At 36.1% G+C, this 14,955-nt stretch overlaps 1 protein-coding gene across 1 annotated transcript in view; it reads left to right on the top strand.

Moving 5' to 3' along the window:
- cds1 (CDP-diacylglycerol synthase (phosphatidate cytidylyltransferase) 1) overlaps positions 1-14,719 on the top strand; it is a 29,079-nt gene extending 14,360 nt beyond the window's left edge. Inside the window, exons 2-13 of the mRNA XM_053481516.1 lie at positions 316-464; positions 3,983-4,079; positions 5,044-5,141; positions 5,592-5,731; positions 6,775-6,833; positions 8,588-8,670; positions 10,203-10,290; positions 10,370-10,438; positions 10,523-10,675; positions 11,288-11,407; positions 11,615-11,718; positions 13,304-14,719. Of these exons, the coding sequence (XP_053337491.1) occupies positions 316-464; positions 3,983-4,079; positions 5,044-5,141; positions 5,592-5,731; positions 6,775-6,833; positions 8,588-8,670; positions 10,203-10,290; positions 10,370-10,438; positions 10,523-10,675; positions 11,288-11,407; positions 11,615-11,718; positions 13,304-13,436 (1,293 nt within the window). The 3' untranslated portion in view covers positions 13,437-14,719. The remainder of the gene's footprint in view (positions 1-315; positions 465-3,982; positions 4,080-5,043; positions 5,142-5,591; positions 5,732-6,774; positions 6,834-8,587; positions 8,671-10,202; positions 10,291-10,369; positions 10,439-10,522; positions 10,676-11,287; positions 11,408-11,614; positions 11,719-13,303) is intronic.
- The last annotated feature ends 236 nt before the right edge of the window (positions 14,720-14,955 follow it).

Here is a 14,955-nt window from a genome sequence, read left to right as displayed (position 1 = left end):
TTCTTCATTTTGTGACATGTGCAAATATAGTTATCAGCCATCAGTACCCAGTACATTGGTGGCCCGCCCAAGTACACTGTGACACATTAAATAACTGATGCTGAAAAATGTCCAATCACTTGGTGACTGGCAAAAGCTGCAAATATATATTCTAGACAAAATACCAAAGCAATTCTAGATCACATAAGAGACAAAGAATGAGAGTGTAAACAAACAAAACAATAATAGGTGAGTGAACAGGTATAAAAGAAAATGGATTTAGGTGTAATGGAGTTTTAAATTCGGTGTTTATGTTTCTGCATCTTCTGTGTACAGGAAGCAGATGGAGAGGACAGACTGGGTCTGGCCAGTGAAGGGGAAGGGGACACGGAGGGCGAGTGTAAAGCGCACACTCCTGACATGCCGCCGTCCACTGATGACACTCCACAATGTCTCAACAAAGCCCTGGAGGGCCTGTCAAGCAGGTAACCCTGTCACTGTCAGGTCTAAAGCCAATGCAACCAAGAAAGACTGGCGTGCAGTTAAATAGTATTTTTAATAGGGATCACAATATATCAAAATGTATTTCCTTATTTCTTGTATTTGTATAATAAATAGATATAAATTAAAGCATAGTACTAGTAATAATGTTTTATTTAATCTTGTTTTGGTGGGTAAGCTTTCTTTAGATCCTTAACATGTATATGTTAAAATGTCAAAAATGATCTGCACTCCGGTTATATTAAAAACTTCTGTTTAAGGCTACTGTACAGGTGTGAATGTGTTACATCAGTTCAATTGTTACTGCAAACAACATTTCTAAGAAAGGTTAAAGTTTCTTAAAATAATCAATGCTGGTGACGAGACATGGGTTCATCAATACTTAAAAAGTCAACTATCAGCTGGAAAATTGATATCTACCGATTTCTGGCAAAGCATGTTGACAGACGGATAAAGTGTATTGAAAAGCAAGGAGATTTTGTCAGAAAAATTAGTATTTTTGTTTTTAAAAGTAAAAAAAAATTAATAAATTTTACAGCCATAGTGCGGATAATTTTTTGACCCCATCCCCCAGGGGTCTTTCCGCTGGGGGTCAGCATTCGTTACTTTGTTCAGTGGGATTTACAGCATGGAAATTTGCTGAATGGGGCATCTGGGCATGTCACTATTTCTGATTACACGTCTCTCTCTCTCTCTCTCTCTCTCTGTCTCTCTGTATTGCTTTCTTTTTATTGACAGTATCTGTCTTATGCACCATTATTTCCAGGAAAACTGACTTGCTGCATCTGCCCTCAAACATGTGCCCACACTGAGAATATTTTACAGCACTGCAGCCCATCTCATTTATCTGTGGTTACTTTGTTCACTTTATGAACACTGTTGTGAATGAACAAGTGTCTTCAGTGGGAATGTGTGCTTCTGTGCTATTTTACACACCCACATTCCTGCAAGTCAGCAGAGCGGCATCTGATATTGCTGTTAGCGTTAAGCAGATTTTCAGGCTGCTTAACGCTAACATGTCAAGCGTGGCTTGTTACAGCGTGGTATTATTGTCACAGCGTGGTATTATTTTTACATTATATTTAATGTGCCTACACAATTATTAATCGGTAAATCACAATCCTGCTTTCTTTATAGTCAGTTAAATTAATTCCTTTGTAATGCCAGGAAAGACCAGTTGTTATGATCAAATGTAAATTAAATATGCCATTGACTGCAAACCATAAAATATATATACAATGCACGGCCAAAACAAAATGCGAACAGATTCTAATATTTCATCGGTGTTGCATTCATTTCTCTCCAGGATCTTGTATTTATGATGGCAGAGTCAGACTGATGCATAAAGTCTTTTCTCCTGCACATCCCAAAGATTCTCAATGGGGTTGAGGTCTGGACTCTGTGGTGGCCAATCCATGTGTAAAGATTATGTCTCATACTCCCTGAAGCATTCTTTTATTTAGGCTTGATAAACCCTGGCATCGTCATCTTGGAATATGCCTGTGTCGTCAGACAAGCAAAAAAATTATTTAATAGAAAAACATGGTCATTCCGTACATCAAGGTCGTCAGCTGACCTATTTTTTTCGAGGACATAATATTGCTAAACGTACAGTAGACCTGATCAACAGACCCCATATTATAACACTACCCCCACAGTCTTGTACAGTAATCACTACACATGATGGGTGCATCACTTCATCCTCCTTTTTTCTTACCCTGCTGCTACCAAAACAGTGTAAATCTGGCCTCATCTGACCACATAACCATTTTTTCATTGCTCCACATTTAATCCTTTATGCTCCCTAGCAAACTGAAGCCTTTCTGTATTTCCCCAGTAAGTGGTTTTCTTACGGCTACACATCTGTTTATTCCCAGTCCCTTGAGTTCTCTTCATATTGTGCGTATGGAAATGCTCTCACTTTCACTGTTAAACATAGCTAAGCATAAGCGGGCAGAAATGTTCATTTTGGTGTTTTCTCTCAAACAAACAAAAAAAGCTAAGCTCTAGCCCTGGCGGTTTGTGAGATATTCACATCAGAAGCTGAACAGTCGCTTCTGCATTCAAATACATGGGACAGATCGAATTACATACTGAGTCTCTGCCGCAGCGCCGTTGTCATGACAACCAGCCCAGGCCATACCCCCTTTGCTCTCTCTCTCTCACACACACTCTTACTCCCTCTCTCACACCTTTTTTTCAAGCTGCTAGAACTTTACCTTTTGTCTCAGTTATCCATATGATGGGTTACTAAGCCATTTTCAACGTTGTGAACATTATTGCACCAGTCTGCCCATAAGCTCAAAAGAGGACGACGTCATAATTTCCCAAAATTCGAGTATTTGCACAAGTTGAAAACTTTTAAATTTTCTGCAAAATCTTCGTAATATTTTTAAGAAATTTTACAATTTTGGACCATTTAACTATTTAGTAAAAATTTAGTTTGTTACGAAATTTAAATAAAGTAAATTGATTCTGAATTTTAAAAAATGCATATAGAAAAAAATGTATATAGGGCTCAGGATTGTGCAGTATTTTAACCGACTTCCCAAACTTGACTCAGCAAAAGAATTTTAAACTGGGTCACAAAGGCAAAGAAATAGTACAGGTACTCATGATCGCATGTTTTGGTTGTTTCTATGACCAATAAATAAATAAATGATAATAATATGGTCATTTTGAAAGTTCTACATTTTTACAAGGTCATTCCCATATTCAGGTAGTCGTAAAATTTACCCTTTATAAAAGTAATAACTTTATTTCTACCTGACAAATTCAAAAAACCTAATACACATTTTGAAGTCTAAAGCATCCTTATTAACACACACCAGCAAGGCTTCCATATAAGCATATGCCAGCATGTATCTACCTCAGTTTTAGGGGTTTTAAACAATAGATTTCCTTATTATAAGTTGCTTAACATGTTTAGATGTGAATATCAAGAAATCATCTGTTGTCTCATATGGGTGTTTTTTTTCTTCTTTTTTGTTAAATTTCAAACCCAAATGATTTGGCCAAATGATACTTGTAAAGAATACTATATCTGTTAGTCTTTTGCAACACATGATGGCTCTAACGGCTCCTTTGTATCATGTAGAATTCATGTCTAAGGTCAAATGCTAAAAGCAGTCTCATTCGTCAGTCATGCAGTGTTGCAATCTTATGCTCGTATGCGATGCCACTGGACACCATACTGGAAACCACACACCCACACGTATTTCAACAGAGAAATATTTATACTCCCGGTTTCTATTTGAAGTTCATGCTTCCTATTTTTGTTCCAGGAGTTGGAAAGTAGACATTGACGAATTACACTCCACAAAATTGGGAACACATATTCACCATGCATAATAATTTTTAATCAAATGCAGTCCTCTTTTTGATTGTTTCTAGGCTCATTAAAGATTCAGTAAGGATTTAAATTAAGCATGTTTGTGGGTAAAAAAGTGTAGGATGTAGACTTTTTTTAACTAATTTGATTTTGTCTTTTATGTTCATACAGATGGAAGAACTGGTGGGTGCGAGGGATTTTATCACTTACAATGATCATAGGCTTTTTTCTCATCATCTATTTGGGACCCATTATGCTTATATTTGTGGTAAGTATGCATTTAAACCCTGTCTCTTTCTGTAGTGGAAAAAAAGCTAGGCAACACACGGCACTAACGTGTGATTCCCAAAGGGTTCACAGGATCAGTGTAGTTCAGTTATAGGAAGATAATTAACAACACGGTGGTGTGATAGAGCTCAGAGTCACTGTTAATACCTCAAATCTGATTAGTATCTAACACCAGCATATCCTGAAGTGTTTTATTTCACTTATGCAACAGTAATCTGTCAATGCTTGAAATATTTGATTTATAAAAAAAAAAAAGACACAATACTTGTTCATTACAAGCTCTGTTTAATGGTTTACAAAATCCACAAAACTAGAGCAAACTGTGTTTTTTTTATCAGTTTATCATTAGATTATATTCAGCATCTGCCATACAGTTTATCCCCATTGTTGGTTTACCCACATAATTCATAAATAATTACATTTGTATAAATCCTATATACTGTGTGTGTGTATGTATATATATACTGTATATATATAAGTCAGTGTATACACACTTTAACATGAAAATTATTAAATAAAATTATTAAATATGATAGCATCAATGATGTTGCGACTGCTGACATCTTTAGAGGAAACGTAATACTACACATTGCTGGCATCATTTAATACGAGGTTGAAAAAAGGCATAGATAAAAACTGTTGAAGTGTATATACATTTTCCTGGCCGACTGTGTGTATGTGTGTATATACAGTATATATATACACACACTGTATCTCTACTGTATATATACATTGCACAAATATTCTGTACTATGCAATTACAATAAAGTTATATCCATCTAAGCACTCTTGTCACAATTAATGTTTATAGAAACTAACACCTTCTGACCAATCAGATTGAAGAGTTCAGCAGCTTTCTGGTATAATAAGCTTTATTCAGTTCTAAACGGGGTACTAATGGGTTTATAATAAAATATCCATTCAAATGTCTGTGTGTTTTGTAGGTTATGGGTGTTCAAATCAAGTGTTTTCATGAAATCATAACCATCGGATATAGAGTTTACCATTCCTATGAACTTCCATGGTTCAGAACACTGAGCTGGTAAGTAAAAATATTCTGTATAGTTGAATCCAAATGTTGTTGTCCTTTTTTTTTGGGGGGGGGATAGTAAAAGAGAAAGGTGAATAATTTCATATTTTCACTAATTTCTGTGAATATCCTTACACCAGCCATGTTGCTCACTTTCAACACGAGTAAAAAAAAAATAAAAAAACTTTTTATATATATAATTTTTCAATGCCTCCAAACTTGCTGTTCAAGCCACACATGCACACACACACTTCCTCCATATCTGCCCATAGATAAACTAGTGATTAACTGAACTTGAGCAAAGTGCACTTCCAAGTTAGAGCCTTATATACATAAGATACTCCCACTTAAACCAAACAATAACATTTCATGGTATTTGAAGTCAATACCCAATAGCATACTGTTCATGTTTAAAAACATGGTGATAACAGACACTAAAACAAGTCTTTTTCTACATTTCAGGTACTTTTTGATTTGTGTCAACTACTTCTTTTATGGGGAGACGGTAGCGGATTACTTTGGTGCATTAGTCCAAAGGGAGGAACCCTTGCAGTTCCTTGTTCGTTATCATCGTTTTATTTCTTTCACTTTGTACTTAGCAGGTGAGTATAACAGGGCAAAACCGATTCAGTTATTACTCCAGATTGTAAGCTGCTTGAAAAGTTATTTGGGTTGAATAAAAAGTGAAGCTGTTTTGCCCTTTTTGATCAGCCATTTTAATCGCTATATATTGCTATTTTGAAAATTTGCACTGCCTGGCCAAAAAAAAAAAAATTTATTCAGTCATCTTTAGCTTTGAGTGCACCACACAATGTAATGTGTAGGTCATACTGTATGTGAAAATGATTCACTCTATGCTCCCTAAATAACTCTTTCACAATTTGGGTCCTGAAATATGCCTGTCCCATCAGGGAAGAAAAGCTCTGGTTTTTACAGTTGATTTTTTTTACCATGCACTTTTACCAAGTGTTTAAATGATCTCCAGTCATGATTTTTTTTCCCACCACATTTCTTCCACAAAGTTAATGGTTCAGCACTATCCTTCCAGGTTTTAATAATGTGTTGACCTTCTAAGTTTTTTTTTTTTTTGATTGATGCTGCCCAATAATTTGACCCTTCTAAAGTGGCTTTCTTTTGCTAGGCAGTGTATTTATAATTACTAGAAGCATGGCACAACACAAACAATTCCGCATTTTTATACAATATGATGATAAATTGAATGTAATTCTGACATAAAATGAATATAGTAAAACTTTCGTTAGTCCAAGCAATATTTTAAAATGAAATGAAGTTAAACATTTTACCCTGTCGTGCACTCATTACCAGTCTTTACTGTACAACCCTAGTGAGCAGAAAGGCATCACATAACGTGCTAAACCTTTAGGCGGTTATGCTACACTAGTTTGCCTCTCTTGCCCTAGCAATGTTTTTCCACTTTTTAACTATCAAGTTTGTGAGATGCTTTTCAGCTCACAATGATTGTAAAGAGTGTCTTTTTTTTTCTTTTACTGGATAAAACCATTCTAATACCTACTGCCAATCTGTATATCAAGCTCTTCCCCTTCACTATATAGTATTTCTTACTGTGTATTAAAACACCCCAGTGTTTAGATAAAACTGACTGCATGTTATTTGCTCTTCACAGGTTTCTGCATGTTTGTTCTGAGCTTAGTGAAGAAGCATTACCGCCTGCAGTTTTATATGGTGTGTACCACTGATACAGCATGCATGCACTAACACAGACAAGAATCTTCTCTTATCATCTTGTTAATTTATAAGATTAATTAATAAGAAGCAGTTTAAGGTGTAAAAAATATGAAAATAGATTCTGTGTGAAAAACGTTCCATGCAGGGTTTATGCGCTGAGCGTTATTTAGCAACATGAAGGTGCTTTAGTTAGAGTGACATGCACTATATTGCCAAAAGTATTCACCACTTATAAACCACTTCTATGGTTACATGTGTATAAAAACAAGCACCTAGGCATGCAGACCGGTTCTAAAGCTCAGTGAATTCCAGCATAATACCGTGATAGGATGGCACTTGTGCAGTCGGGAAATTTCCTCGCTACTAAATATTCCACAGCCATGAAGTGGTTGACCACGTCAAATTACATAGCAGGGTCAGCAGATGCTGGGACGTTTAGTGCACAGAGGTCACCAATTTCCGGCAGAGTCAATAGCTACAGACCTTCAAACCTATTGTGGCCTTCTAATTAGCTCAAGAACAGTGTGTAGAGAGCTTCATGGAATGTGTTTCCATGGCCGTCCAGCTGCATCCAAGCCTTACATCACCAAGTGCAATGCAAAGCATCGGATGCAGTGGAGTAAAGCACACCGCCACTGGAATCTAGGGCAGTTGGGGACGTGTTCTCAGGAGTGAAGAAACATGCTTCTCAGTCTAGGAATTCGAAACACAAGAACTGTACTTGTTTGACTGCATTGTGGCAAGTGTAAAGTTTGGTGGAGGAGGGGATTACGATGTGATATTGTTTTTTTAGGAGTTGGGCTCGGTCGCTTAGTTCCAGTAAGAAGAACTCCTAATGCTTAAGCATACCATGACATTTCGGACAATTTCATGCTCCCAACTTTGTGGGAACAGTTTGAGGATGGGCCCTTCCTGTTCCAACATGACTGCGCACCAGTGCATAAAGCAAAGTCCATAAAGACATGAATGACCGAGTTTAATGTGAAAGAACTTGACTGGAGTACTGAGCTTAAGCCGATAGAACACCTTCGAGATGAATTAGAGTGGAGACTGTGAGCCAGATCTTCTCGTCCAACATCAATGTTTGATCTTACAAATGCACTTCTGGAAGAATGGTCAAAAATTCCCATAATGCCACTTCTTAACCTTGTGGAAAGCCTTTCCAGAAGAGCTGATATGTTGGCAATATAGTGTATTTTGGCATACAGAAGTGACGGTGCACTGACTACTGTAGTTGTAAGCTTGCTAACGCTTAAAAAAGGACTTATCTTATGCATTACATTTCATTAAGCTTTTTTTTCACTAACTTGCAGCTTGTGAACTAGCTAGTCAATGCAGACGAACTCTTGACCTACGGTTGCTAACCCTCATAGGCTAAACTAGTGTAATCTGCAGATTATTACTGTCCTTCTGTTCTCTGACATAAGTGTTACAAGTGTCTTACAGTGCATACTGACAGATTTGAGGTTTTTATTCCCATGTGCATCACTGTAATACAGTATGTTTAACTGTGTTCTTTTGAAAAATCAGAGGTCACTGCTCTCTAATCTTTAGCCAAATGTTCTTTGCTGTTTTTTCTCAGTATTTCAATCTGACTGTCCACATCATTAACATTTCTGAATATCTGTAAGAGTATATGAATGTATTATATTGCCCTATTTTCAACTTCATCGTCCTCATTAGCCAGATGTTGTCCTTGCTGTTTCATAAACATTGTGTATTTGTCTCTGTGTATGTGTTTGCCATTCCAGTTTGCTTGGACCCATGTGACTCTGTTGATTGTGGTAACTCAGTCTCACCTGGTCATTCAGAATCTTTTTGAAGGAATGATCTGGTAAGCAGAAATCACTCCCAACCTGACAGACCTGTCTCTGTCTTTTACACTCAAACCATCAAACAGTTAAAATATTTCCTCACTTCATGTTTTTGTTCTATTCTGTTTAGCATGAATTTTTTGGAGATCCCTCCTAAGTGCATGTTACTTAAAATACATAAATATTTTCCTAAAATAATGTAAGGAATATAAAAATGTGTAAGGAATATAAACATGACCAGGGCATGCTGTTGTAGGAAATAATTAACTGATAACTGCATGCCAGAGAGTGTTCTCTTATACCATACTGAGTTAACAACAACTGCAATATACAGTTTATTAATGAACAGTACATCTTGTTTTTTTTTAAATGTCCGTTAGACAAGTTCTTGTTATTGCAGTTGCCCCCTCGCCACTTTCTGTCTCTCTCTCTCTCTCTCTCTCTCTCTTTCTTTCTCTCTCTCTCTCTCTCTCTCTATCTATCTCCTTAATCAAGACATAAATAAGGCAAAAAACGTTCTAACAATAATTGCAGCATGAAGACCTTTCCATAGCTGAAAAACAGGTCATTACAAAGTGCTCACAATCAAGACTTATATGTATATGTTAAATAAAAATCTTACAAATAACATATCAGATCAATGGCATTAATATAAATGGCAACACCTTTTTAAGCAATCACTTCTTGAAAGTTTTTGTTGCCACTCTAGTATATAGATATATATAAATGTTTTTAAAAATGCACTTTTTAACACATTTTAGTACTTCTCTTTATGGACAATGATAGTATATTGCAGTTATGTTGTGCTACATTGTGATTGTAATATACAGTAAGTCCCTGACTTGCAAACATTCGAATTTCTGCAGATACGAACGTACCGAGGATCTACAAACATTCGTTGATTTAAACAAATCACGAAGGTAGCTCAAATGTATTGTAAAAAAACTGCAGTGCACCAATATTTACATTATATACAATATTTTCAGTTCGTAAGTGAATATATAAAACATCTAAAATATGGGGTACTGTAGGTGTGTGCGTGTGAAGAAATAAGAAGTAAAAAATAAGTCGTGCTCACCAGTTTCAATGAATCAGTCCAGAATCACGATTATAGAAAATGGCTGTCCTGTAAAGCTGTCCTGATGGTTAATACTGTAATCCTAATTTCGGAAAATCCTCAATGAGACAGAGGTCACATCATTAGTATAGTATTTGCGACAAAGATGTATAAGACTTCGGACTTATGAACGAATCAAACTTACAAGCAGTCTCCCGGAACAGAACCAGTTCATAAGTTGGAAACTTACCGCATTCAAAAAAAAAAAAAAAAGAAATTCTCAAAAAACATGACTGGAACCTGTACAGAATGTGTACAAAAGAGGATTAAGTAATAATGTTTATTTTCATAATGTAGACATCTGTTCTGCCACTATTGCTAGGCCAGCAATGATTAACAGAAGATGCATTGTGCATTTCTGCTTTGTATGCAGTGGCTATATATACTGTATGGTGTATATAATAAGAATATAAACACTGTTATTCTGTACAACAGGTTTATTGTACCAATATCAATCGTCATCTGTAATGACATCATGGCTTACCTGTTTGGCTTCTTCTTTGGAAGAACACCTCTGATTAAGGTAAGTCATCTTATAAGGCTATGATTTTGTAGCAAAACATGTAGCAGAACTTGTAAAATCACACTCTGTTTCCATTCAGCTCTCTCCGAAGAAGACCTGGGAAGGCTTTATTGGAGGCTTCTTTGCCACAGTGGTCTTTGGCTTCATTGTAAGTTCGTCAACTTTAAAAGTTGAATATTAACAACCCAGGAAACAATGCAGTCCTTACATACAGTGTTTTTGTCTATTCCAGTTTGCCTACCTGCTGGCCCAGTACCAGTACTTTGTCTGTCCGGTAGAGTACAACAGTGAGACTAATCGTTTTGCGGTGGAGTGTGAACCCTCAGACCTTTTTGTGATGCAGGAGTACAAACTGCCTTCGATGGTGCAGAATGTCGTGAGATGGGTATGAATATATTTATCTGTCTGACAAAAAAGGAATCAAAGGTTTCAGTGACTTATTTGGATATTCATAAAGAATATACAGTTCACACTATCATAAAACATTCAGTACTGTTCAGAAGTCTTGAGCCATCACTCACTTCTTCATATTAAATGAAATTAAATTATGTAGATTAAATTGGAATGGAAAGAAGTGGTTTACTGCGACAGCCTGCGAAGTGCCTAAAGATACAATAAAAAAAATTTGCATGTTGACGGAACAACAACTTGAGCTTGAATTATACATAGGTCACTGTGTGGCTTAGCAAACAAGAAACATTCCCCTGAAACTGCTTAGGTACAGGAACTAGACTAAAAAATGAGAGCCAAAAAAGTCCTGGAGAACTATTTCTCAAGGCTACATTCAAAGTACAAGAAAGTCTGGCTCTTGGGAAGCAAAATATGAAGAAAAGAAAGGATAGGTCAAAACGTGTGTGAGGTGCTATAGCTAAAATAAACAAAGAATTAAACAGGCTATGGTTATGAGAGTTAAAAGGCCTGAGGGGAAAAAACATCAGTTTGCTCTAGAGGGATATATTATATCAAAAACTCTTTCTGTCTGGTTCTTTTTCTACAGAAAACGGTGAACTTATACCCATTTCAGATTCACAGCATCGCTCTCTCCTCGTTTGGCTCACTGATCGGACCATTCGGTGGCTTCTTTGCCAGCGGATTCAAAAGAGCTTTTAAAATCAAAGTAAGCCAGATCATTTTCTCGTTATGGGTATTTGATCACTTTGTGTCCTGGCTTAAATTTTGTTTTAAAATCCTTGTCCAATACACAGTATATACACAGTGTTAAAAGTGTATTTAGGATTCTAAAGTTTAAATTAAATCATTCAGAAGGCGCAGGAACATACAAAAGGTACAGTATTGGCACTGAAAGGGATTTTTATTTCCTCAGGATTTTGCAAACACCATTCCTGGACATGGTGGAATCATGGACCGCTTTGACTGTCAGTATCTGATGGCCACATTTGTCCATGTTTACATAGCAAGCTTTATCAGGTAAGAGTGTAGGCTCATGGAGACGTCTACTTGTCAGTCAAAGTTTTTCTCATATTAATGTTAAACTGAAACTGCTTCAGCACTACCAATACTACACAAGTTTCCTCAGTGGTTAAGACTTCGGATTACTCAACAGTAGGTCACAGGTTCAGATTCCGGCTCTATCAGTCTGTGACTTTTGGGCTTTTTTTTTTTTTAGATGTATAATGAGATTAACGTAAGTCAACCTGGCTAAAGGCACCTGCCTAAATGCCCATAAATATAACTGTATATGTAGGGATGGATTATGAAATTGTGCAGAGACAATTTCTACATCTTACTTTGCATTAACCAAAGCAACGATCCCTGATCACCTCAACACACAAACAGACACACACCAATGGATTAGTACATTACAATCCATTGTGAGTATTTGTGTTGTCTTAGTGCTGTGCAGTAGGCGGCTTTACCTCAGGTCATTTGCTTTTTACCTCGCAAATCCGCCCATCAAAGTTGAAGTATTTAAATGATAAGGACAAGGACATTCTCTGGTTTTTCTTGAAAACTTTACTGACCTACGTACTGTAGTGTGGGTTTACTGTTATTAATGCTTCCTTTTTTTAACGTGAGCCAAATTTTTCATATTCTGTGACTTTACATTCATTGGTTTGTGTTTAATAAACACACTGATGTTTATAGCTGTTGTGGGCGTGACTTGAGCTTTTTCCACACATATAGATGTAGGTATTTGTAAAAAGAGTTTTTACTTTGTTTCAGCCTTACTTTCACAAACATTCAGATCTTTGAAACTAGACTTTTTGTTGAATCCCTTTCAGAGTGATGATATTTGGACCTTTTTTAACAGTGTTGATGCGTGGACAGGAAAAATAGTTGTTTTAGCTTGTAAGAGTGAGCATTCCATGCAATACATCTGTTTTTTTTTTTACTTCAGATTATTTTTTCAGGCTTCTGATTGGCCAACATGGTATTACAGTTCGAGGTTTATCGCCACCTGCTGGTTAGGTGTGCTCTTGACATTTTTTTATTTAATTAATTTTTTTATCATTAAATCACAAAAAATATGTACAGTATGAAAGGTATAAAGGTGTACAAGAATCAGGTATAAAAGTTTGAATTATACAAATAATTATACACAGTTAAATATAAGTTAAACTGCTCTTGACATTATGTTTTTGTGGTTCATTGTGAGAAAGATTTTTTTGAGAACAAAATACAGATTTTGTAAGATACCAGCAGAGGGCTTAATTTGAAGAGTCTGTTCAAGTCTCAGTCGGTTCAGGGCCTGGGTGGGTAATCTGTCATTTAATAGATGGCATAAATAACCTTGATCTACAAAACGTCCTGTATCTAAATGTATTTTAGAAGATCAAATAGTGAATGAAGTGCTTTTATAGTGGAAGCAAGTAATTTGTATAATAATAGTACATTAATCTGACAGATTATGGATGATTTAACAATAAAGTCAAACAAAAAAAATTGTAACCATTATCAATACACTGAATAATTTTAATATCATTTTAATAACAATTTTTTAAATCATTAAAAAAAAATGATAAATACTTACCAATTTGCTTTTGGCCTTTAGGGGTCCAAACCCCAGTAAGGTGCTACAGCAGCTGCTGGTCCTGCAGCCCGCACAGCAGCTCAGCATTTTCAACACGCTGCGCAACCACCTGAAAGAGAAGGGCATGCTGCCTCCTGCTGTGTCCGAGGAATAAAGAAACACTTATTTATTCTCCACTTTCAGATAGAAAAGTACGGTTTTACACAACAGTGAATGCACAGCTGTCTCTGGAAAATCTAGACTGTGCAGTGAGTGGACTTTACCTCACATTTCTCCTGCACAAACAGCTCTACAAAAAAATGTGACCAGAAGAGGTCATCATCTTCTTCTCCTTCTTCCTCCTTCTCGCCTCCTCTTCTTTCTCCTTTACTGAACTGCATGTTAGATATGTCTTCTGACAAACAGAAGAAAAGACGGAAGCACACAAAAAGTGAAAGGGCTGAAGAGGGTTGAAAGTAAAAATCGAAAGTTCTCGACGCCGAGTTCAGGGTTTGCACTGATTTTTAAATATGATTGTATATGACGTCTGATTGAACACCAGAAATAGTATGTGTAGCTTCTGGCAGAAATTTAAGCTGTCACACTGGGTTTGTGAGCATGCTAATCAATTTGCAGGATTAGCATGATGATAATCGCATCGACTGCACAAATAATCAACAGATTTATCTAAAACAGCATGAGCCGTACAAGTTACTTCTGAAAGAAGCCCTTTTTTTTTCCTTTAGTTATATACTGGACAATTCCAAAAGCTGTAGGACCTACCGTTGAGAACTACACACTTGTAGTTGTATTAATGTAAATAGATATAGAATATATAAAATAATTTACACTATAGTATATAACAGTTATGAGACTCAAAATCCTATATATGTTATAGGAATGAAAATATATGCAAACACTAGATTTAACTTTAAAAAAAAAAATAGATTTAGCATGATTATGTTTCTGTGTGAAGGATAATTATGGTGAGTAAGTTAGTTTTGTTTTTACAGAAGATCAGAATAAAACACTCAAGTTATTTGTAGTGCACTACAAGAAAAAAAAATCAGTTTTTTATCAGCGACAAATGATGTCTTGTGGTAGAATCTGTGTGTCTTTCATGGCGATAGTTTGAAAAACAGTGTGAAGTAGATAAAATGCAAGCATTAACTGTTAACTTCTCTGGTAGCCATATTGTGTGTTACATTAACTAACGCAATTATAGCAGCAGCAACAATAACAACAAAAGAGGAGACATCCCTCTTGTACCAAAGCACTCTACATGTTAGTGTCTCGAATAGATCACACTATCTACTGATCAGGATAGAACCTAAAAGATATTCATACTGAAATACTGAAAAAGGTGAGAGTTTAATATTTAGTTAAAACTGAATATGTTCTGCTCGGTGCGCTTGTTGCAACAGAAGTTGACTTGGTGGAGTTTTGGTACCAGAACTTTTTATTTTTTTTTATTTTATGATGAATTATGTGACAATCTGTTTTCATGCTATTTACCATTCTTTCTTTGCATTCCTATCAGCAGTCAGTGTACCTTCTTCTCCTTTCATTCTTTCATCTTTATGCCGACTGTTTCAGGCTGCCTTCCTATGCAGTTAGCTTTTTTCTTTCTTTTCAGTTTTGCACGTCTAAACGACATAACCAGTTCAGACCAAAAAAGAAATACGGTTTTAGAC

The sequence above is a fragment of the Clarias gariepinus genome, chromosome 21 (genome assembly GCF_024256425.1).
Source record: "Clarias gariepinus isolate MV-2021 ecotype Netherlands chromosome 21, CGAR_prim_01v2, whole genome shotgun sequence".
NCBI lineage: Eukaryota > Metazoa > Chordata > Actinopteri > Siluriformes > Clariidae > Clarias > Clarias gariepinus.
The sequence above is the reverse complement of the archived record's forward strand: the minus strand, read 5'-3'. Positions and strand labels throughout refer to the sequence as shown.